Source organism: Mytilus trossulus, chromosome 4, assembly GCF_036588685.1.
Source record: "Mytilus trossulus isolate FHL-02 chromosome 4, PNRI_Mtr1.1.1.hap1, whole genome shotgun sequence".
NCBI classification, from domain to species: Eukaryota; Metazoa; Mollusca; class Bivalvia; order Mytilida; family Mytilidae; genus Mytilus; species Mytilus trossulus.
In genome coordinates this window covers 40,019,055-40,045,249 of record NC_086376.1, presented here as the reverse complement: position 1 = coordinate 40,045,249, position 26,195 = coordinate 40,019,055, and the positions used below count along the sequence as shown (strand labels likewise).

The following is a 26,195-nucleotide window of genomic DNA, read 5'->3' as shown; positions in this document are numbered from 1 at the left end:
GTCAGTTCGTTAGGTATTTGTGTTTGAACTTAACACACGGGGAAACTCCGCATTGATGTAACTACGGTACTTCTGGCATAGAAAAACAGTGCAAAATACGTTTTTTCTGCACTTTTGAATAAAAAAACATTTCTAAAGGTAAGTTTTCATTGTTGTTCTCAATTATTGCCAAAAAATGCCAATTTTCTAATGCCCGTTTCAATCCCAACTTCCGAATATTTAAAAACATTCTTGAACTTCACAAAATCCCATTTCCGGCCTCCATTGCTTTGTGTACATTCCATTCAGCGTCATCAATCATGTGGCAGGCAATACAGGTCAAGCAAATCGTATTTTTAGTAATTTAAAAATGACATGCTCCTTACCTCTTTCTCCATTTTCCCGCGAAAAAAGCCCAACCAAAATGAAAGGAAAACTATATGAAAAAACGATGTCCATGCCATAATTTTGAACAGGCATATAGAGTTGGTTAATAAGAAACAATTTACATTTATTTTTCATAGAATTTTCTTTTAATTCATTATAAAAAAGATCGATATTCTGACCATCATGACTGTAGGTAAATATTCATACAAAATTCCCTTGATGTCAAAAGGGATGGCAAAAAAAGTGTTTTCCTTTTGAATAAAACCCAGAACTATTGCAAAATATTTTGAAGCAATATCCCAGAAAGAAATAACATAATTGCTGTAGACTGAAAAATCCCCTAATTGACAGTAGAGCAATTTGATTGGATATAACGAATTGACATCACGTGATTTTGACGCCATTGAAATTTTAATGTAAACAAACAAGGTCAGAAGGTTCTGTATGGGACATCATCGTACATTTAGTTACTGACAAACAATTACGAGTTATCAAGCTTGCCAATGCATGGTTATAAAAAATTAAAGCTAAGTCTACAGAAAAAATAAGAAAAAAATAGCCTTAGTATAACGACTTATCATTACACCTGGATATGACACGTCACTTTCGGAGTTTCTGTTATGTTCTTTTCATTGATGTGGTAAAGTTTCCTGCACTTAAAGTCTTAATGCAAATTTTATGAAATTGAACTTAACGGAAACACTTTTGGTATAAACAATGGCAGATTCCACCATTCAAAATCGTCTTGGAAAATGTGAAGGTCAGGATTATCACAGTGCAATCACTTAAAAGGTAGGTCAGTAGTGGTTTTCTTTTGGTGATTATGAATGGAATGTGAAAAACTATATCACGAGTGAACAGGGTTTATAGTTTAGATATAAACCGCTATCAATTTTGAACAGCTAACAGCAACTATAGTCTAAAATAGATCATCTTGTTGGTTCGTTCAGTATTTGTGTTTGAACTTATCACACGAGAATACTACGCATTGATGTCACTACGCTACCACAGTCGCTTGAATTTTAGTGATATATGTATGAAAAAAAAATAAAAAAAATACTGTTATATGTATTTTAGTGATATATGTATGAAAAAAAAAAAAAAAAAATACTGTTATATGCATATACATTGTATCATTAAAATTCAAGCGACTGTGACGCTACTACCAGCGTACAAAATAAGTCTTAAATACGTTTTTTATACTCTTTTTATTAAAAAACATTTCTAAAGATGTTTTCATTGTTATTTTGAATTATTTCTAAAATATGTCAATTTTCTAATGTCCATTTCAAACTTGACTTCCAAATGCCTAAAAACATTTCATAACTTTACAAAATCCCACTTCCATGCTCCATTGCTTTGTGTACATTCCATTCAGGCTATCAATCTTGTGGCAGACAATTCAGGTCAAGTAAACACAACCATATTTGTCAATTCCTGCTGATGAACCTTTAAAACCAAAAGTCAAAACCTACTTACTATTAGAATTAAATCTTCTAATTAGCACATGTTCCGTCTGCACCAAAATCTTTTCCAACTTGTATTTGACTTCTAGTACGAAAACCAAGAATCCAATTTTTTTTGTATATGTCTCAGACTCTGACAGTGATAACAAAGTTTTGCAAATGTTTATAAGTCTGAATATAATATTGCTATTGGCTACAGGTGCAGACTGCATATGACATAATGAAACTAGTTTGTATTATTACAGGCTTATGTAGAGAATACGTTTTCGCACCAGAAGACAACCAACCCCAAGCTTCTGGTAATAACACTGAGTTGGTTGACCAAATTAATCATTTGTTAACAGGCAATGCAATAACATGCATGTTTTTTTTAATTAAAAAAATTATAAATCTTTTTGATTATTGGAAAAACCGAAGTTGATACCAGATTTTCAAATTTTTTAATATTGTCTTACTGATATAATTTTGTATGTTGTTTTTCAGGAATCTTGTAGACTATCATGATGGATGAGTCAGACATGACGTTAGATCAAAGGTAGGTCAAGATATAAAAGAATAAATGTTTGGTTTTGTTGTTTGTGTGTTTATGTATCAGTAATAGCAGTCTTAATACAAATGTATTGCTTTATATCAGATTTTTTTTTATTGTTTTGTACTTAAATATATATAAGGACTTAAGCTATTTTGTTTGAATTATTTTACATTTGTCATATTGGGGTCTTTTAAAGTGCATTGTTGGCTTTGTTCATTGTTGAAGGCTGTACAATGACCTATGGTTGTTAGCTTCAACAACATTGGGTGTGATTTGCAATCATACATGTACATTGTACCACATCTTCTGCTTCTAATATTAATGGAAGTTCTGTCTTGTAAATCTATAGCCCTTTTTTGGGGCTTATTTAGGTTAAATTATTATGATTAAGATTAAACATGTAATTTGAAAAATTTTCTTTTCTCAACTTACTCATATATATTTACGTTAAATTTGGATAAACGTGATAGAATAGTATTTGCAAATTTCTTTCATAAAGCAGGGGTGAGAGATACCAAAGGGACAGTCAAACTCGTAGATGGAAAAATAAAAGACAAACAAACAAACAAATTATAGTAGACAAGACACAACATAGAAATCTAAAGACTAAGCAACATGACCCCCACCAAAAACTAGGGTTGATCATAAGAATTCCTTATTTAAATTTTGACATTGATGAAAATTGGTATTCAATGAAATATAATGGATCCACAGTACATGAAACAGCTTTTTTGTTTTTAAATATTTTTATTTAGAGTGGACTGGGAAACAAGTTTTGCAACTTATAGTAATCCCTTTCCACTTTGCGGGTGTGAGTGCTGCCTTGTAGCGGCATTAGCCTACTCTTTTTCGAAATCTACAAGTGTGTCTTTAACGTGCAAGAGATATTTGGCCTTTGGTCAAAATGTGGTGCTAGTAAAATTGTTATCTAGCACCAAACCGTAAGTGACTTTTAATGAGGTGTATACAAGGATAAAATGAAATGAATATTAGATTCTACAAGGGCCTACTTCTGTACAGTAATAGTTTCTGTCCCTTTGAACAACTTATAAAGTTGAAAACATGGTAAATATCAATAGCCTTGGACAAACTCATATGCACTTTACATTTGATTATTTGGAAAATTCTTTTATACCTTATATCTTTTACGTTTTGATTTTTTAAGGCCAAGACAAATGAGGTTAGAGGCCATGTTGGAAGGAGAATCCCCAGCTGTACGGGGACAAGAACAGAGTAGAACTTTCAGGAGGAGGAGCGCTAATGTTAACATACAGAAATGTATCCTTTTTGTTTAAAAAATAACCACTAGTATAGTTTATGTGCATTGGTAAAAACAACTATGTAACTGGATTAACCATGTTAGGCCATAATAAATTATAGGTTTGTTTGCCCAAACGCTACCTACCCAGAAAAAAGCTGCCTACTCAAATTCTTTTATTGTCCTGATTTGAAGAAGTTTTTTTTTAACCAAATAGGCATGAAGACTAATATAAACATCTGATACTTCAATTTCTTTTTAAAAAAAAAAAAAAAAGAAAATGCTTACCTACCCTACCCACTGTCTCAACCTTTGGGTAGGGTTTGGGCAAACCAAAATATTTTTTAAGTGTAGCCTTATGGGTTCCTTTCCAAAGAATTGAAAAGTGTGTTATTTGAATTTGTTTTGGGTGAATTCCTGTCTTGTCTGGTCCAGTTCTACTATTATTCATATCAATAATTTATGTGAGTATGTTTTCTGTCAACTCGAGTCATCTATAGATAGAATTAGGTAGCAGTTATGTTTTATGATAGTTAGTCAAACATTTAGTGATCAGAGCTCAAAATTAGGGTTTGTCAGGAAGCCTTTTACACATTCATAATATGTAAATTTTTTGGCTTGATTAATAAAGTTTAAGTTGATGAAAATCTGCACAATTTGTTTGTACGGAAATCTGGTATCACATGTCATATATAATGTGAGCAGCCAGTCTACACACAGTCTTTGTTTTTGTTTCCCTTGGTTCTTTTGATTATGTATTGATAATGAAATATTTGAAATCGGAGCTATTTCATTAAAATGTATGTGGGAGTGTAGGAATGAAAATTTAACTATTGAATGTGGGTCAAGGGTCTATTTTCAGTATGAGTCTATTACCATTATGGAAAATCATCTAACAAATTGTTCTTGGTTGTAGGGTTATTTTGAAATTCTCTTCCTAACCTCCCACATACATTTTAATGGAATAGCCCTCACCAATTTTAAATGTAACATATTGTTCTTTTATAATTTGTAGGTAACCTAGATTCAGATTTTATGACAATTGGCTTCAGATTTTACACATGTTTGTTTTGAAAAAAAATTACCTTTATATTCTTAAATTAAAAAAAGGGAAATATTCCAAAAAAAGTTAAGCAGGCGATAGATTTTAGCGGAAATTATTTCCAATTGCTATCTGGCAAAATTCCTGTAATTTCTCCTGGAGTAGGTTAAACGCAATATCTTCACATAAATTGTTTAAGCATCCTTGACAAATTATAGCTTTACAAATGCTTGATGAAAGTATTGCTTCTCCTCTAGAAACTAGAAATGCAGCAACTTCTAGCTTTTCTAGAACACCTGTTCCTGGCACCTTGAGGTACACATCATGTAAGTACAAATAAGATTTAACAACATCGTAAATTACTGCAATGAAATTCTTTATTGACCATAATAAGCCTTGCAGTAATCTACGATGATGTTGTCTTTGTGTAGCATTATTTCCCTGAGGTTTTATTGCAAAGCCTATCATAGTTTTCCACAGATTCACCTGCAAGTTACCTGTCGATTTAAACTGTTGTAAGTTCTATTGTCCCATCTAACAGATACAACAGGTATTGTTCTCTGTATGGTTTATTCACTAGGACCTTTAAATTTCTTCTAGGAGAAATATATCACTCATTGATTAATTTACCTGTCAACAAAAAAATGAACTGACAATGCTGGAAATATATGTACAAATAACTCATTATAAAACTGCATATGATGTTGTATTTATTCAATCAATAACACATTTTCAATTTGTTTGATAGAAACACTGATTTAAAAATTAATAGTTGATTTCTGATCAAATTTCAACATTTAACCTATTAAAATTTGCTATTTTTTAGTCTGTTCACAAATAAAAACTTAAAATGAAAATGTTTAAATAAAGGTCTTCATAAATGTATTCTTTATAACTGAAGAACCATGAAAAACATGCAGATTCTTTGAAACATAAATGCATGCAGTATTATCAGAAATAAACTTTTTATAATTAAATCAGTTCTTATATTGAACAGATTGAATATATATTATTGATATTGAATAAATACTGTATCACATGCAGTTTATGTGAGTTTATACATGTATTTCAATCAACAAAGAAGATATTTTTTGGTCAAGCAAATTAATCAATGAGTGATAGATTCCTCCTAGAAGAAATTTAAATGTCCAAGTGAATAAACTTCACCAAGAACAATAGCTATTGTATTGATTCAATGGGACAGGTAAACTTGCAAAAGTTTAAATACCTTGGTAAAGAGCAGACAACTCTGTGGAAAACTTTCATTTGGTTCGCTATAAGACAACTGCAGCATACTTCCAGGAATCAATTTCAATTACTCTCTACCAGCTTTTACCATTAGAAGGTATTGGTTCGCTCAATGCAACTTTCTTCTTTGAGTAAGATTTATTTGTTATCATGTATAGTTGGCTACATTGCTATTTTTAATTGACAACTTTTTGGTTAGAAAGATTCCAGGAACTCCAACCATTAGTGACATATTGTAGCATTATGATGATACATTGTGTAGGCTACTCTGAGCATATTTTCTTAAAGCTAAGTTGTGTATATTGAACTTTACACACTCAATGTCACATCTGATAGGTCAAAGTCCATTTCAATAATTAAATATCAAAACCCCAGTAAGATTTTTTTTTTATTTTCTGAAGCTATAAGAGTAGATTTATGTCCCAAACAGTTGACACTTCTATTAAGTTTATATGCATTTGTTACTTAGATGCTCCAAAGGCAATTGATTTGTCAACCATTTTGGGTCCAACACCAAGAAAAACTCCACAGAAACAAGATAACATCTCATTCCAGACCTCATTGTTGCAGCATCCACCACAGAATAATTCAGGGACACAATATTTGGTAAGTTGGATTATTGATCATGTTGAAGTATCTATAAAGAACTTAAAAATAGCTTCTTTGGGGAATTTTCATAGTGGAAGCTGATGATTTACTCTGACATACCATAGGTATTATGTAAAAAGGTTGTAAGTCAGAATGTTAACACTTCGTCACCAGTCATTCCACTGTTTCACTATGAATTACTAAATGGAGCCAATGAGACTTTTTAAATGTATCAACATGTGTTTACTGTATTTTCTTGTTGAGTTAATATATAATATTCAGATGTACAAAATAAGCTGATGTAGTTTGATTGCCAATGAGACACCTATACAATGATGTGAAAATAATCAATAATAGGTCACTTTATTCCTTTTACAAAGAGGGAAATCCTATTAATTGTTTAGTCTGAACATACAGTCTGTATAAGGCCCGAACATGAAAAATATGAAACAAATCAAACAAAAAAAGTATACAATACAAAAAACGAAGCTTATTATATGACAGAAATAAACCAAATGTGGATTTACATAGGTGGTATATTTTAACAGCTATTATTATGTACATCTCTGAGTCTGCGCTAAGTAAAGATATATTTAGAATTTTATCACTGTGTTGTTTACAAAGCGAAAGAAGCACGTCAAATTAGAATTCACAATAGTATGCTGTTTATAATTACAAGAAACAAAACATTTACCTGTAATACGTAATTTCTCCTTCTGCAGGAGGATATGACAGAAGATTTAACCACCACAAATGTAGGACTTTTAATAGAGGAAGGACTTGGTATGTTCAATTTGTCTTACAAATTTACTATTTTTAGTCTACACTTAGTGAATACACATTTAACATATATTTAAATCTGCTCATGTGTGAGGTAAACCATAAATTGATAATTAACTTAATATGTAGAAAATGCTGAGCTAATTGTCAACAAACAACTACTGTGGATTCATTATTATTCGTTGGATACCAATTTTCGTGGATTTCGTGGGTACAGGTGAACCACGAAATTAAATGTTCAACGAACAACATATTTTCTATAGGTTTGTATGCAGACTTTGCCAAAACCACGAAATTAAATATCAACGAACATGTAATTTTTCCTCTATCCACGAAAATTGGTACCCACGAAAATAAATGAATCCACAGTACTTAATATTGATTCAGTGGGAAATTAAGTAAAATTACAAAATATTTTTGCTTCTGAAAAGTAAATGAAAGTTGATTAGTATAAACATGATGCATGATAAATAAGAAAGTATGCATGAAAAAAAAAGAAAAAAATATTTTTCATATTTCAGACACATGCCATGTTCAAACTCACAACCTCAGTGTTTACAGGCTAGTGATGCAGCAGATGTACTATTTAGAGTAATTTTCTAACCAAGCCTCTATCAGTATTAAAATACATGTACTATAAATGATGTAATGGATATGTTCTGGACCATATGAGTATTTGGACCATACGCGTATGGTCATGGCCATATGGGTATATACTCATATGGTCCGACCATACGCGTATGGTCGGACCAGACGCGTATGGTCGGGGTAATTATCATGTACATAAATGCTTACCTTTTTATATAACCGTTTTAGTTGTTACGTCATTAAAAAGACACTACCAAAGGTCATTTTTTCATTAAAATAAGTAATAACAAGAACAAAAAATAAAATAAGCAGTTTCACACAGTAAATTTCATCACTAGTCAAAATTATAGTAAACACATTTTTTTTTCATTACCGATATGTTATTACGAGTGAATGGGAAAATGTCGACCTGGGAAGTTAACTTCCAAAAATATTTTAATGAGCTGTTTTACTATAACCTGACGTAAAAGTCAACAGGATGGAGAGTCTAATAAATTGCTTACTTTTGAAACCTAATATAACTAGCATTAGCAGTGCAATATTCATATTTTTTTTATACTTATACGTGTTTTTTTTTTTAAATAAATGACATCTCCCGCAAGGACACTAGTTTATTATTTAAAGCTGTTGTCTAGTGATATGATGTACTTCAGTCATTTTGCGATATTGGAGATCTAGAGGGTTTTCACCGTAGACACATCGGAATGACCCGGGACCAAGGAAAGCTATACCATGTTGACGTTAGTGTCACCCTACGCATAATAATGCGAGAAAACTAGCTTTGCCACCAATATTTAATGTTATTTGAATTGTAAATAATACAATTGCATGTAGCAATCATTGTTATTTTATACAGTTTTCTCACGCATATTTTTGAAAAATATACCTATACGGTCCAAATACTCATATGGTCCGGCCCGTTAATAACCAGACGAGTATATACTCATATGGTCCGACCATATGAGTATACGCATATGGTCATGACCATACGCGTACGGTCCAAATACTCATATGGTCCGGAACAGATACGCATGCAATTATTCTTCAATGGCCACTTAGAATTGATTTATTTTTCAGGTTGTAAAGGTTTATTCCAGGATTTTATGCAAATAATGAAATCCTTTCCATCAGGAAATCAGTCTTTTAGTTTGTTACAAGGTTATGAGAAGACTTGCAGAGAACAGGTTACAATGTTAAAGAAAACTTTCCGTGGAGCTACAAGAGATTCAGTGTAAGGAGTAATTAATTTTGGAAACATTAATATTCACCGAGTAATGTAAGAGGCATAGAAACCAATTAAATTATCCTTTAATAATGAGCTTGGTGTTCATTGGTGTTCATTGAATGTATGGGAGATTCAATAGAAAATAATGAGATATAAAAAGATGAGATATGAGTGCCAATGAAACACTCCCCATACAAATAACAATTTATGAAAGTAAAAACCATTATAGGTCAAGTTACAGCCTTCAACACAAAGCCTTGGCTCACACTGAACAGCAAGCCCCAAAACTTTCTAGTGTATATTCATTAAAAACCAATGGTCTAATGCAAGGCTTCCAATTTTTTTTTGAGCCAGCCGGACATTTTATTTATGATCCCGATTTTAAGATCTAAGACTACATCACAAAAGGCAATTATGGTAATCAGATGGGCATCCCAATGATTGACATTAGTCTAGATTAAAAAAAAACCGATATTAAACTTTACTTTGATATGAATTCGATGTTATGAAGTAAACTGTTAAAATTGGCAGTGCATCATTCAAAGTGTACACATCAGCGTGCTCATATCTACCTTAGGCTCTTTATTTGCAAAATGACATTGTTAAAAACTTTATTTAGTTTTTAAAGTCACATTTTCCCAAACTGGATGTTGACTAGTCAATGGTAAAACATGAACCAAAATCGGATACGTAAAATCCGTGTACATTTACAAAGCACGACTGAGTGAAGAAGCTCTTTCCACATTATTTCTTCAACAAAATACTTGAAATGAACGTTAGATACAGGTATCAATGATAATTTTAGCATTTTTGAAGAAATGTAGGATGCATAATTAAATTTCCCTAAATTTCCCACCTGTGCACATGCGCACACGTGTACTTGTTCATGCAACGTAGTTCTGACGATTTTTCATTTAAAACCTTTTTAACCGGATTTTTGTGACAAAAATGTCGGTTATTAAATTGGGGATGCTCGGCTGGTGGGCGGGCGGGCGGCAATCAAATGTTGTCCGTGCATTAACTCAAGAACCGTTCAACCAAAGCTTTTAAAATTTTAATATGCTGTTCTAACAACTAAATGATGGTCAAGTTCAATAATGGCCATTTTGACTTTTACCGTTCAGGAGTTATGGTTCTTGAAAGATTGAAAAATGGCGTTTCCAGTCGTGTCCGTGCATTTACGCATGAACAGTTCTACCAAAGCTTCCCAAATTTAAATATGTTGTTACTGGTGACAAAATGGAGGTCAAGTTCAATAATGATGATTTTGACTTTTAACGTTCAGGAGTTATGGTTCTTGAAAGATTGAAAAATGGCGTTTCCAGTCGTGTCCGTGCATTTACGCATGAACTGTTCTACCATAGCTTCCAAAATTTTAATATGTTGTTACTGTTCACAAAATGGAGGTCAAGTTCAATAATGACGATTTTGACTTTTACCGTTCAGGAGTTATGGTTCTTGAAAGATTGAAAAATGGTGTTTCCAGTCATGTCCGTGAATTTTCTCATGAACCATTCAATCAAAGCTTTTCAAATTTTAAAATGTTGTTACTGATGACAAAATGGAGGTCAAGTTCAATAATGATGATTTTGACCTTTACCGTTCAGGAGTTATGGTTCTTGAAAGATTGAAAAATGGTGTTTTCAGTCATGTCCGTGCATTTACTCACAAACCATTCAATCTAAGCTTTTCAAATTTTAATATGTTGATACTGATGACAAAATAGAGGTCAAATTTGATATTGACAATTTTAACTTTCACCAATCATCAGTAATGGTTCTTGTGATATTGCCAGGACACAAATAAATGCTAATAAATCCGGTTTGCTGTCGTTGTGACAGCCTCTTGTTAAATGTTTCATCAAATCATGTTTATAAATGTATTTATTATAACTTAATCTTTAGGACTAAATCAATTAGATACAAACCGCTGAAATGTAAGAAAATAATTGTGAATAGACAGATTAATTTAAATATGATGTCCGGTACTGAAAATTATAGTTTACCTGTCACCTGAACAGGTAGTTTTCAGCTGTCCAACAACTAATTGGCCTTGATTAAAATTAGAAAGTATTGAAGTAGGGGTTGTTTTGATTGTAATAATCATCATGCCACTTTTATGACCGGAAATGTGGGGTTTTTAAAGCAAAAGTTTGGGTCAAAAAGATCGTGAATTATTTTAAAATGACCGAAAAAGTCTTGAAAACTAAAAAGTATATGACCGTTTCATGCTTTGCCAAGCCGGACTTTAACGGACATTATACAAATGACCGGAATATATGACAGTTTTGGAAGCCTTGGTCTAATGTATATAAAAATGATAAACGAGAAACACTTATGAACCACATAAACAGACGACAACCACTAAACATCAGCTTTTTAAATTTCATTTATATACATTTTTGTAGTTTTTAACGTCATATTAAGGTAGCTATGTGTCTATGCTACAATGTATCATTTATGTGTTAAACATAATTAATTACAAGGTTGATAAAATAGTTTTGATGAAGGGAATCTGAGTTAAAAAACAAAAAGCATATTTTGTATTTTTAGACAATATTTGCATCAAGGATGAATTGATTTAGACTATAAACTTATACCTGGATAAAATTAGGCATTTATATAGGAGAGTCACAAAAAATCAATTCTATGACAAATTTAAAGAGTAAAACCTCATTTACTGAAAGAAAACACTGATAACAGAAACATATTTTTTTCACGGCAATTCTGAATTAATTTTAGATTTGATTTTATTACTCTAAACTTATTGCTTTTAGGTCACAACAGAAATATGCTTTGTTACACTTACTGAATGAAGAGAGAAACACATGGCAGCTAGTTATGTCTTTGTTCAAAGATCAGGTGGAAGCAGAACAAAAAGATGAAATGGGTGAAGATATGGCAATTGATCAGGTAAATCATTTGTTCTAATGGGTGAAGATATGGCAATTGATCAGGTAAATCATTGGTTCTAATGGGTGAAGATATGGCAATTGATCAGGTAAATCATTTGTTCTAATGGATGAAGATATGGCAATTGATCAGGTAAATCATTGGTTCTAATAGGTGAAGATATGGCAATTGATCAGGTAAATCATTGGTTCTAATAGGTGAAGATATGGCAATTGATCAGGTAAATCATTGGTTCTAATGGGTGAAGATATAGCAATTGATCAGGTAAATCATTTGTTCTAATGGGTGAAGATATGGCAATTGATCAGGTAAATCATTGAGTCTAATGGGTGAAGATATGGCAATTGATCAGGTAAATCATTTGTTCTAATGGGTGAAGATATGGCAATTGATCAGGTAAATCATTTGTTCTAATGGGTGAAGATATGGCAATTGATCAGGTAAATCATTTGTTCTAATGGGTGAAGATATGGCAATTGATCAGGTAAATCATTGGTTCTAATGGGTGAAGATATGGCAATTGATCAGGTACATCATTGGTTCTAATAGATTGAGATAGGACAATTGATAAGGTTTTATTGTATTTTAAACACATGCCATGAAAATTACTAGATTTCATGTCATGCAAATATCCATCAGTACAACTGAGTGTGTGGCTAAAGCCAAAGAATATTAACAAATCCTGACTATCTGTTGTACTAAAATAAAATTAATATTGTGCTATTAATATTTGATATTGTGCCAATCAGCTTAATTTGTCGTTATCTGTGAAAGCAATATGTCAAGACTTTAACTGCAAGTTTGAATGGTTATGTTAGTTTTCTCGTTTGAATTGTTTTACATTGTCTTATCGGGGCCTTTTATAGCTGACTATATGCGGTATGGGCTTTGCTCATTGTTGAAGGCAGTACGGTGACCTATAATTGTAAATGTTTGTGTCATTTTGGTCTTTTGTGGATAGTTGTCTCATTGGCAATCATACCTAATCTTCTTTTTTATATGTTATTGAATTTTTGATTTTTTTACTTGATAATAATTTAACAATAATGTTTGATCTCTATTTCCAGGAAACACCTTTGAGAAGGAGCGATAAAGAAGTTGCAGAAAGTTTGTTTGAAAAGCACTCTGATGTTAGACAATGCCAGGTCTGTTGAATTTTTTTCATATTTCATTGATTATTTTTCATAATCATTTTGTGAGTTAGTTTCAAGTTTCACAGTCTTATACATTGCTTTACTGTAGAAGTAGCTTATTCATTGGGTACTTATTTTATAAAGCAAAAATGTCGGAACTGTTCATATATTCAGGATTAAATTCACAAATTGAATTCTGAATTGACTGTGTTCAAAAACACATAAACCAATCTTTTCCCCACATAACACAAAAATATAAATCAAGTAATAAAAAGTAATTTTATATATATATAAAGTGTATTTTCTGTTACAGTGTGTTGTAGACTGGTTAGAAAGTTGTGCACAGGAAAGTGTGGATAATTACACAGAAAATGTACATTTCTTTTCTGACAGAGCTGTAGCATGGTGAGTTAAGATTTTATAAACTAACCAGGGGTGTGGAAATGCTATGCCCAACTCAGCCGACTCGTACATTTGAACAACCGGACAAGTTATTATTTTTGTATCGGTTGCCCGTGGACAAGTAAAAAATATATACTTCTTCTTATGGTATCCAGTCATCCATCAGATTTTTGATGATTACTAACTGCTAATACAAGACAATGTTCAAATCCTTCAAAAATATGGAATTAATTCCAAAATGTATAAAGATGTTTTAATTGATGTAAAAAAAAACATCAATGGTCATGATGATAAATATTATAAAATACTGGAAATAAATCGATTACGAAAATAGATAAAAATAAGTATGCGAACCCGAGTCGCGTGACATTGCATTGGCTTTGACCTGGGACCGTCGATAAGGTTTTATCCATTATTCACCGGAAGTATTATTCTTCAGATTTTATATCGAGATTCAGATTGATAAATATATTAAACACTGGTCAAGCACTAGACAAAAAGAGTTATGAGTCGAGTAGAAAACCTAAAACGCAAATGTAGAAGGGCACAATGTATTTTAAAAAAGATATGGAAGCAAGAATTTCAGACATCGTGGATATCGAATTGCCCCTGGCTATCTTGAAAGGGAATTCGGAAAATAAATTATTTTTGTCTCATCTATAGGAGAAAGGTCAACATTATTTGACGTCAAAGTGGTAAATAGAAGGGACAATTGAATTGCCCATCATGACAATTATCAAAAAGAAAAAAACCTGTGTGTGTCAGTTGAGAGAAACACCAAAAGTCAATAGTTAATCTATTATATAGTTTCCATTGAATACTTCACTCACTGTCCTCTTAATTTAGTATTTGTACCTACTGGCTACACTTTTTAAAAAAAAATGATGCAAAATCGTCTTCTGCATGTTATCTCATTGGTTGGTTTGCTGCAAGGTTTCTGTCCCATTGATGTTAACTCATTTCCTACTTTCCTAAATTTTTACACAATATAAACAAATGGATTTCATTTGTTTGTGATGCAAAAAAGTGCTTAGAATCATATATTAGCTAACAATGAAATACTTCAATATTTATTGGGACCATCAGGGCAAGTAACTTTTTTTCCGGACAAGTAAAATTTACAGTTTTACTTGCCCGGTGACAAGTGCCCACAACAAATATTTCCACACCACTGCTAACAACTCTGTTGTCAAAAGGAAGATTAAAGTTAAACATAATTATTTTTAATTTGAATTCCATTTATTAGCTAAATTGTTTTGTTGAAAGATCTTAAAATTGATTTAGAATAAAATTATTACAATAATGTATTAAAGAAGAAAACTGTAAATATGCATTTGGTTCTACTGATAAATTAATGTTAGAATATTAATTTTAGATATTAGACAGTTTATAATACAGAATGTTTTTCTTTTATAAAATATTCTATATTTAGATATACACGTAAAACAATCATGTTTTTTATCATATTTTTAGTTCCTGATTAAATTATTATTATTTTTTTAAGTTAAGTTAGAAGATATAAGAAGATGTTGTATGAGTGTCAAAGAGAAAACTCTCCATCCAAGTCACAATTTGTAAAAGTAAACCATTATAGGTCAAAGTACGGTCTTCAACACAGAGCCTTGGCTCACACCGAACAACAAACTATAAAGGGCCCCAAAAATGACTAGTGTTAAAACATCCAAACAAGAACACCAACAGTCTACTCTTTAAAAAAAACAAGAAACCAGACACTTTTATGAACCATACCAACAAGTTACAACTACTGAACAAAAGATTTATAAACTTGTGAATCCACGAAAACCACGAAAAATGGTATCCAATGAATAATAATGAGTTCACAGTATTGTATCTCTAGTCTATCAACACTGAGGTTGTGCATTCAACTCCAATCTTATTTGACTAGGATTATCACTTTTCCAGCTGGAGGTTGGTAATTCTCTAGGGGCTGTTCTTCATTCTCTTCCAATAAAAACTAATCGGCTCAAAAAAGTCAACTGTGTTGAAAATGGAGGTTGAACAGCAATCAATCTATCAAGCAAAATAATTAAAAACTGGATTGTGTATTTTGTATCATGTTTATTTTTCAGGGAAAATACTTTGAGTAAACTTAAAAGCAAAGAATCAGGACTTTTTGGTAGTGAAAGGCCAATGGTAGATGAAATGGTATATTTTATGTTTACGATACTGTAAATTCATAAATTATTGCAATTTTGTAATTTTAGACTAAAATGTGATTTTATTTTTGCTATATTGAGAAAAACCATATTTAATTTACCGTATTCGGCCATGTATTGTCCGCCTTTGTGTATAGTCCGCACCCCTTCTTCATCCCCAAATATCGAGGAAAAAGTCTAGTTCGCTTGTATAGTCCGCGGCAACTTTTGACAAGATCGGGTCCGCGAACAATGACGGAAAATGCCGAATTTGCAGTATTTTTTTTTTTTTTTTTTTTTGCCGAGATCGGCAATATAGTAAGTATTGTTGTTAAAGAGATGGATAGTCAGTTAAAACTTATGATAAGTTTCTGAATGGGATCTTTAAAGATATATTTTTAATCTTTGTTAAAGATTGCAACACACTAATCATTGTGGTTAAAAGATCGATGATGAATATAAAATTATGATCAGTTTGTAAAAGAGGACTCAAAAGATATGTATTTAATCTATTTTAAAAGTCTTCAAAAGATTCTATTTAATTGCTTAATAAAATCGTCTTAAAGACTATCATTCTTTACTAATTAATTTAAAGTCCCAAACAATGAAAGTAAGAACTGTATTCATGTAATAAATGTTAATTAATTCAATCATGTACATTTAACTATCGGCTTATCACTTTTGATATCATTGTAAGTGGTAGCTTGCCCAAGCCAATAAACTGTTTAAAATTCTAAAAATAAATATTTGGTATGCTATCAAACAAAAGAAATTAAAGATCAAACAGTTAAGATCGAAAATGAATTCAACTCAGACTGTAAAAACCAAGCTTATCCCTTTTGGTATATTAAATTGTTATAACTCTTTAATCTTATCATTTCTTTTATTGATTTGAAGAACTGCCTCAGGTTATTGAATTACATTCATCACTTGTCAAAAGTTGACATGGTTAATTAATAGCTTTCAACACACACCCGTAAACTCATTCATGTAAGACGATACACCTGCACAATATGACCTTTCACCTGGAAATATAGTTTCGTATACAAAATTCCACTTCTTTCGGGTTTACACTTTCAGTATTAATGGTTACGATTTACAATTAAAAAATGTCAGGTCTTGATTCATTTACGTCGATAAGTTAAGAGTTGAACACAAAAAGTCGGAATACGAAAATATTTGATACCTTAATCACACACTTTCAAAATGGCGCTTCGTTGTTTACCTGTTACACACGCGAATAATATTAAACACAATCGATCTTGGGAAGATTTCACTAGGTTTCAACTTGACTATTACGGTTTTACCATTGAAGGGTTCATCTTTCATTGATATTCAGGATTCAGGTACACTGTTGAGATGTAATGACACAAATTTTACCAAATCCGAAACAAAGCGGACATTCGATCAAAGGCTGAATTTTATGCAAATTACTAAGTCAACACGGTTAAATTGTTTATTTTATTTTAAAAAAATACAAAGAGTAGTCAAGAATACAGTTGGATTGTTTATTTTATTTCTAAATAATACAAAGAGTTGTCAAGAATACATTATAACATTGACAACACATGATGTTTCTGTTTCTTGGCCAAACCTCGTTCAACATCGTATCCGAACTCTGGAAAAAAAAGGTCATGAAATCCTATAGTACTGCATAGTCCGCACCCCTTCCATCAATTTCATTCCCAGGGTAAAAAACCGCGGACTATACACCCCTTTATACGGTATATAAAAAATTTAAAATAAGAGTTTTAATTATTGCGATAATAACCCTGTCACATTTTGACAATGATAAAAACATTGCAATAATTTCTGAATTTACATTAGACTTTGATTTTGCAGTTATAAGGATTATACCTTTTGGGTTGTAAATGTATGAGAGATTCAGTCGCAGTATCAATAGTTATAGAGATAGATGTATCAAGTTATACAGATTCTTGGGGAATGCTAGGCATATATTTCACTAGATTAGCAAATTGTGACAGAAAAATATGATTATATGATCCATTTTTTTCTGTGTTGGATGTGAATTTATATTCATCTGGCTGAATCAAATTGATGTCTTTTACTGTCACACAAAAGATCAATTTGATTAATTGGCCCGAGAACACAGTTATTTCGTAGTGCATTTCTTTTAGACAATAAATTCAAATTAAAAAAATAGCACCTGCTCTTTCTCAAATAGATGTTTACAGTGTAGTGTACTACCAGTGAGACAAATAATTCTGTGTTAAGGGGGTGTAAAATTCAGTTTGACAGCTTCAGACATGATAAAATTTGACCTTTTTGAACTGGACCAAATCACTACTAATCATAAAGATTCAGCACCCAAATTTTTAAACATGTAATTACATCCACCTACTTGATATTTCATGCATTTAATATCAAGAAATAAATTGGGAAAGTGTATCAAATAAAACATGCAAGTTATACACTGTTTACACTAGGGACTATATTCGTAGACAACGAAAACCAAAGGACGATAACTGTGTCCTTGGACCAATTACCATAGTCAATCATTTGGATATATCAAGAGTTGATTTCACAAAAAAAACTTACATGGTAAGTATACTGAATTATCCAGTACATACTCCAGAATGGATTTTAAAGGGATAAGAGTATGAATGATGGCAAACTGTTTTTCAAATTCTATAGACACATAATTACATTACAGGATCCTGATGCACCAATCAGACAGAACAAACTACTTGATGACCTTGACAAAGATGATGAAAGACGATTACTACAAACACTTTTCCTTTGCTTACGAGGTGGAAGGGTTGATTTGGTATGTTATTCATTGGCTTATAAGTATATGTTTATGAATTTACATATGATAATGCTATTTATGAAAAAAAAGGAAATTTGAAATTTCTTTCATTTAAACTTTCATTAAGAAATTCATTAATTAAAATCTAATTGTTCTTAAAACAATTGATTTTTTTTTCCAAATCAATTTTCACAGAAAAGTGGAAAGACGTAATTATTTTGCCTCTGAACGACTCAGTTTGCTCCCTGTACACATATTAATATATGACTTTATCTTACTATACAGAAATTTCCACAATGAAAGTAACTCCAAATTCAAACATAACAAAAGTCCTCACTTTCACAGGACAAAAAGGAATTTGATGCAAATAGAACTAAAGATATAAGAAAAGAATGACTTACCATATAGCTGGTTATTTTTTGCTGAGTGTAAATTTTTGCTTATTTTCACAGCTTGAACAAAATTGCCAAATTAAAAGTATATGGTAAGGTATTGATAAAAGTTTTGAATTCGCCAAAATATTTCATATACCTTATTCAATAAAAATTGTGAAATTTTACACCTGCAAAATTAACCCGCTATACAGTATTCCCAATCCAAATTCAAAATTGTACTGTTGTATAAACTTTAACAGTATGAATATAAAGGTTTTGATAATATAACTCTTATAAAAATGATTACATCTTAGGCTCAAGATATGTGTAGATCTCATGGTCAGTCTTGGAGAGCAGCAACTTTAGAAGGATGGAGACTACACCATGATCCAAACTTCTCCAATGTATCAGAAGATGGCAGCTTATCAACAATAGAAGGCAATCCTTACAGAGATATTTGGAAAAGTGTTTGTTGGAACATGGCTAAAGAAGTAAGTTTTATAGAAAGTTAAATTTGACTACGTTTGTTTCTAATTTAAAAAATAAAGAAAAATAGATTGTATCATTTGATAATGAATATAACAAATATTCATTATTCATTATGAATATAACAAATATTCATTATTTGGGCAAAAAATTAGTTCAAATTTAAAAGAGTGTTTGTTGACCCTTTACATCATTGGACTCACATAAAAAAAAATAGCTGCTGAGAAATACAGACTCATCCTCTTTGAACTGTTCTTTTATACGTCACGCAATAAAGTTGCAGAGAGTATAATGTTTTTGACCCGTCAGTCAGTCAGTCAGTGGTCAGTCCTGTTCTTGTAATTGCAACTTCTCTGAAACCATACTACAGAATTTCATGAAACCTTTTTAAATAATAAGGACATACTATGTAGATGTGCATATCGGCAGGTAATTAAGATTAAATATTTTTTATAGGAGTTTCACCTCTTTGAATTTATTTGCCACAATATACTACTGCAACAGTTTGTCATTGCAATTTCTCTGAAACCACACAACAGAATTTTATGTAACTTTGTAGATAATAAGAACATACTATGTAGATGTGCATATTGACAGGAAATTATGATTCAAATTTTTTTCTTACACTTATTTTATTTGTCCAGTGACAATGTGGGGGCATGGGATATGTGAATGCGCTCACTAAGGTTCTTTAATTTGTCCAGTAACAATGTGGGGGCATGGGATATGTGAATGCGCTCACTAAGGTTCTTTAATTTTGTTTGAAATTATTTATTGCTCAGGAGAGATTTCTGGACTTTATTGTTGAAACATTCAACAATAAATCCTATTCTTTTTTATTGATTTAAAAAAAATTACAACATTCAATTTTTATACTATAAACTGTGAATTTATTAATTTTTGTGGATACCAATTTTCAGGGAAGAGGAAAACTTGTATTTTGATGATATTTCTTTAAAGTTTGCTTGAAAGCCTTTAGAAAATGTGGGTGCTATTGAAAAATTGTATTTGTGGTTTAACTGTACCCACGAAATCCACAATAAATGGTATCCCAAGAATGATAATGAATTGCGACAGCATTGTATTTTTCTTGTTCAATCATTTTTATTTAACATTTCAGCCACAGTATGATATTCACGAGAAGGCTATGTATGGTGTACTGTCTGGTAATCTTAGAGCTATGTTACCCGCCTGTAAATCATGGTCCGATCATCTATGGGCACATTTAAGGGCAGGCATAGATGTCTGGGTAGAGCAGGAAATAAGATTACATCAGACTATACCTAGAACTTTAGAGAATCTCCCACCAGAATATTGGGATCAGCTGTAAGTATTACAACCCTTCTCTCACATGGGACAATGGTATAACACAGAATATGAACAAACTATAAAAATAAGTTGTGTCATTTGTGTTATATATTTATCACTTTTTTTGGCAAAATACATCTGAAACAGATAAAATTTGTAAAGCATGATAATGAAAATTAACAATATGTTGTATAATTGCCATTAGACAACTCTCAACCTAAGACTGAATGACAAAGTACAGTAAAACAAATAGAACATTCATATAATGGAATATGTACTATGTAGACAGCTCTCTCACAAGCAAAAAAAAAACCTACCGTAATTGTAAAATATTAGTGCATACACTAACATGACCCATTGACTAAACTTTAAATATTGAAAGAATTGAAATATAGACAGCATTTTAAGAGGAAATACCAATATTTTGTAATCAATGTGATTTGTAGTAAAAGTTCTTAATTTGTATAGCTGTAGAAGATAAATTATATTTGTATGTGTGATTGTAAAAGCATGAATATTTTAATTTGCTTTAATGATTATGTATTCTTTTTTGTCAGGACTGATAAAGAATCAATATTTCAGAAAATAGAATCTTATGAGGTATGCAGATTTATTTTTATTCTTCACTATAAAAATGTATAGTGTGGTTGTTTTGATAAATTACTGTGAACACACTTATTTTCACTGATATCTTTATTTTGCGTTAAGCCATTCCTTCCAAGCCTGCTTTGCAGGCAAATTCACTTGATGATTTAGATAAAGAAGGATCAAAGTTTCAAATTTTTGCTATTGATTGATTTTTGCCCAATTTTTTGACTTGCGAAAGTCATGAAAATAAATTACTATGGAAAATTAGTTGGTTTACAATTTACATACCATAATGTTTTATGAAGTACCATATACAAAGGATTTCAGTATCTTAAATGACAGAACATCTTACTGACAATAAATCACTGTACATTTTGTTTTCACCTTCATTATAGGATGTGAGACAAGAATCACAAGAGTGGTACCATGTCATACAGAAGCATATTATCTTGGGCAATATAGACAGTAAGTTACCATTATCTTGGGCAATATAGACAGTAAGTTAACATTATCTTGATCAAATGAAAAAAATGTGCGTTTATTAGTGTGAATATGTGGAAAAAACATTTTATGAAATTTCAATTTCTGTATATTACAAGCAAATATTGAAGTATTGGTTTTTAAATTTCTTGATGTTCATCCTGTACAATATTTGTTTTGCATAATTGAAAAAAAAAATTACACATTGGTTTTAATTTCTTAATTTGAATTTTCACCCTCAATTTTTTATTGTCCTGAAAATGCATGATATGCATGAAATATTATCAAGTGGATATCAAGCAACAATCCATTCATTAATCACTTTTTGAATACTATAAATTCAGAATTATTGCATGCATTTATTATTTCAAATTTAATACTTGTTGATGAACCAAAATTGAGCATACCATATTCATACTTCTGATTACAAAATGTGATTTAGTATTTATTTACGTTACTTACCCCATCAGGTATTTGCAATAATTGATAAATTTACAGTATGCATGTGTAAGGAAATGTCGTTGCTATTTTTTAGGAGAAAAAAAATGATAGAACTTTTCATACTATCAAAATTTGCAAATGTTTCATCATAAAAAATTCGATTAAAATGAAATGAAGTGTTAGTGAGTTTTCTATAATTCTTCAGAAGTATTTGAGGTAATGGCACAGTGGATTCATACAGACCGGGCAAAGTTACATACTCATCTTGTCAGATTTATGGCTCACCTAGTATTGTTCTTTAGAGGTACCAGGCAAGGGTTTAGGGTATGTTACTAAATATCAATTATTTTATGAAATGTAAAGAGCAAAGTGATTGAATTAACACTGTAAATTTGGACCTTTTAGATATTAGTTATAACAATACTTAAGTTTCTAAAAAAACAATACAATAAAAGGTACAAAGAATGACATGCAAAAACAATATACAAATATTACACAGTACCTTGAATGACTGAATAACACTTGAAATTTTAATATAAGCACATATTTGTGACTTTTAAACATTAATTATTAAATAATAGTATATTATACAGGTTTTAATAACTTAAAAATGATATATAAAAAGCATTACATACATGTAGTATGGTAGAGGGGAATTAACAATAGTGTAGTATGGGATACAACTTGAAAAAAAAGAAGCACAAAACAACATGGTAATGTGGTCAGCCATGAGGACCAATCAAAATGACAAGAATAAATCTTAATTATCTCAATTAACTTCTGTAATAAGTTAACTATTTTTGATTCATTGACTGGTGGTTAGGTATACATGTCCTTTTAGCTGGAGTTACTTGACCTTGACTTCTTTTCGTGGATCAGTGATCAACTTCAACTTTTAGGTTATCAATTACTATATATAGTAGGTGAACTTCATTTAGTCTATAAAATGTCTGTAAGATGTACATTTTTTTTGTAACAGGTTCAACTGACTTCGACCTCATTTTCATAGATCATTGATCAGTATTAAATTTTTCCTACTTTTAGTGAGACCTTCATCATAAAGTTTGTCTACTTATTAATCACCTTGATTCCCATTTCAGCATGTTCCCACTTTTTAATTCAACATTTGATATTTCAGGATGATTATGTAAATGTAATATTAGAAGCCTATGTAGACGACCTGATCCACGAAAACAACAAATCATTAGTCCCACATTACATTGCAACTTTACCACCACAATTACAGATTTTGATGTGTGCTAGATTCTTTGAAGGTAACTTAGAAAACTTACTTGTTTATTGGTTGTTTAATATGATATTCATTTCTTTAATTTTAGTTATGTAAGAAATGTTTATTTTCAGATTAGATAAAAAATCAATGTTGTTCAAAATTTAAGGGGATGAAAATGGACTGCTGACTATACTTTATTAAAACTTCTATTGATGTAACTATATATCATGGCAATTAACATCAATTTATGATATCTACTGACTGAATGAGACCCTTAGAAGTAGTATACTACATGTATATCACTGGCGTTATTAGAATCCTTAGTTAGTAATTCAAGATTTTAAAAAAATTAAGGGAGAAACAACCTTACAATTGTTAATGATGCTTTATCCTAGAACTGGACTTTTAAAAATTTACTTAATATGTTTTGACAAACTAAATCATTTAGAAACAATACAACCAGGCAAATATGGTGTATAAGTGTGCCAACAGACCATTTTATTTACATATTTGTCACATCATTTTTGAGAACAAAATTTGACCTATGAATATTATTTAAATTTCATTTATGGTATTTTTTCAGGCATTACAGAATTAGGAGAAAGACAACAGTGCATGGAGTTGGCTAGAGAAGCAGGACTAGATGTCCAATCCATTATAAAGACAGTTGTAGAAAACATACGTAGTCATCATATCATTGATTTCAGTCAAAACTTAGAGGCAAACATAGATACAAATATTACAGAGGTATGCATGGTTTTATATGTTTGTTCCTCTCATTTCTGGTGGCCTAGAAGTAGCAATGCCATATAAAGAGATTATTGAATATGAACATGTTCAGTGCATGTATTTACCAAAAACATTTTATTGAAAAACATCATCTGACAATCATCCTTGATCCTCTGAGAAGTCTTGCATATAAACATAAAGATGTAGTATGATTGCCAATTAGATAACTCCATCAGAGACCAAATTACATAGAAATGAACAACTCTTAAGTCACTGCAAGGCCTTCAACAATAAGCAAATGTTTTCATCTTTTGATTGTGTATTATATGTTATCCTTGTATCGCTCTTTATGAACATTAACCTAGGAGATGACATAATGTATGTTTTTTCTTCTTCAGGATGATAAGAAAAAAATAGAGTCTATTGATTGGCTGGTTTTTGACCCCAACCAAAGAGCAGAGGCATTAAAGCAAGCTAATGCCATCATGAGGGCATTTGTTGGTATGTAAAATGTTTCCTTATAACTTCAGAACAAATCAATTTTAAGTTTGAATATTTGATTGCACTTGCATGTAAACTTATTTTAGTTGTTTGGATTTGAAAATATTTTAACATAGACCACTTTTAAGTTTGTGCACTTTCCTGTACATTTCCTTTTTCACAATGCTTACACAGCTACTTTTGCATAGGTACTATTTCTGTTCTAAAAAATGCAGTACTGGAAATTTACTTTTAATATTTAGTACTATTTCTTTACTTTAAAACTGTTGTAATATTGTTTTGTACTAAATATTTTGGTACAGAAATAATACAATGTTCCATGTTTGAAAATCATAACTTTAAGAGATTTGAAATAGAAAAACTTTCAAAATGCTGAAAATGTAACGGTAGTAACCAAAAATCTGTAGTACCTAAATTTCAAGTACAAATAAAGTACTGTAAAATAAAGGTACCTAAATATTACAATAATTTTTAGAGTAACAAAATAGTACTGAATATTATAAGTAGATTTCCAGTACTACATATTTTTAGTACAGAAATAGTACCTATGCAAAAGTAGCTGTGTATGTTATAATGTCACAGTAAGAATCGATTGTTCTATGACGTCATTTACACTAAATGATTTGGAGTCATCTTGTGTAACTCATTCATAAAAAACAACTTCAGATTGGTGCATTGAGCAAAAAGCAAATAATCTATGTTTTGGGTTTTTTTCTGAAAAAAAGCTTCTCAGACACCATGTTCTATTTTGTCTGGAACAGCTCAAATTTTGTTGAATTTGATTAAACAGGCTTTCTAATACAAAACTTTATATAATCTTGATTGAAATGTTCAACTTACTAAAGCAGAATTTATTTATTTTTAAACTTTGTGAATTCTGTCAACATTTACTTCAGCAGTAGAATAACATAACTAAGAATCCAATTAACTGTATTACATACCTGTCAACCTGTGGCTCTGAAAATGCAGGTCATGACCTGCATTGAAGAATCAAATCTCAGGTCATAACGCGTACAAACTTTTTCGAGCTGAATTTCAGTATTTATGGTACATTTTCTTACAATGTATATCAAAGATACCAAAACATCAATGCATATTCACTTGGTTCAGTCATTTTAAATCTTATTAATTTTTGTTTCTAAGATAATTATAAATTTGTGTAACTCAGTCTTCTTATATTCTTTACTTTCTGTAATCATTTATTTTCATATGTAGTTTTTGAATTTTTCATACTTCTAGCTATGTTGCCTCTAACCTTATCAGTTCTGACTTGTAGGGGAAATTAGATTATGATACAATATAGTAATACAGTAAAAGGAAGTATAAATGTAGAAAATAATTTTCAACTTTTTTTTAAATATTATATAAAGGTATAAAAATATTATAAAGTTATTTTTCAATATGTATTTGAATTTTATATTTTTTATTATTTAATCTTTTTCACCCATAAAACGTAAATATAAGGAATAATTTTGAATGGTGACAAATAAGGGGAAGTAACTAGTTGAAATATGTTTGTTTATGTTTTTAGTGCAATTTATTTACGACCTAAAGCTTAGGTAATTGGTGTTAATGAACAGTGTGTTTGACA

At 30.9% G+C, this 26,195-nt stretch overlaps 1 protein-coding gene across 2 annotated transcripts in view; it reads left to right on the top strand.

The window, feature by feature from the left end:
* LOC134715284 (nuclear pore complex protein Nup107-like) overlaps positions 1-26,195 on the top strand; it is a 34,169-nt gene that overhangs the window by 608 nt on the left and 7,366 nt on the right. For both annotated transcript variants that reach the window (XM_063577384.1, XM_063577385.1), the window contains exons 2-20: positions 2,316-2,367; positions 3,530-3,642; positions 4,883-4,990; positions 6,382-6,518; positions 7,223-7,283; positions 8,946-9,099; positions 11,870-12,005; positions 13,073-13,150; positions 13,452-13,543; positions 15,631-15,706; positions 18,371-18,484; positions 19,155-19,331; positions 20,447-20,652; positions 21,192-21,234; positions 21,618-21,687; positions 22,349-22,467; positions 23,282-23,417; positions 23,958-24,121; positions 24,502-24,604. In XM_063577384.1, the coding sequence (XP_063433454.1) occupies positions 2,333-2,367; positions 3,530-3,642; positions 4,883-4,990; positions 6,382-6,518; positions 7,223-7,283; positions 8,946-9,099; positions 11,870-12,005; positions 13,073-13,150; positions 13,452-13,543; positions 15,631-15,706; positions 18,371-18,484; positions 19,155-19,331; positions 20,447-20,652; positions 21,192-21,234; positions 21,618-21,687; positions 22,349-22,467; positions 23,282-23,417; positions 23,958-24,121; positions 24,502-24,604 (2,122 nt within the window). In that variant the 5' untranslated portion in view covers positions 2,316-2,332. The remainder of the gene's footprint in view (positions 1-2,315; positions 2,368-3,529; positions 3,643-4,882; positions 4,991-6,381; positions 6,519-7,222; positions 7,284-8,945; positions 9,100-11,869; positions 12,006-13,072; positions 13,151-13,451; positions 13,544-15,630; positions 15,707-18,370; positions 18,485-19,154; positions 19,332-20,446; positions 20,653-21,191; positions 21,235-21,617; positions 21,688-22,348; positions 22,468-23,281; positions 23,418-23,957; positions 24,122-24,501; positions 24,605-26,195) is intronic.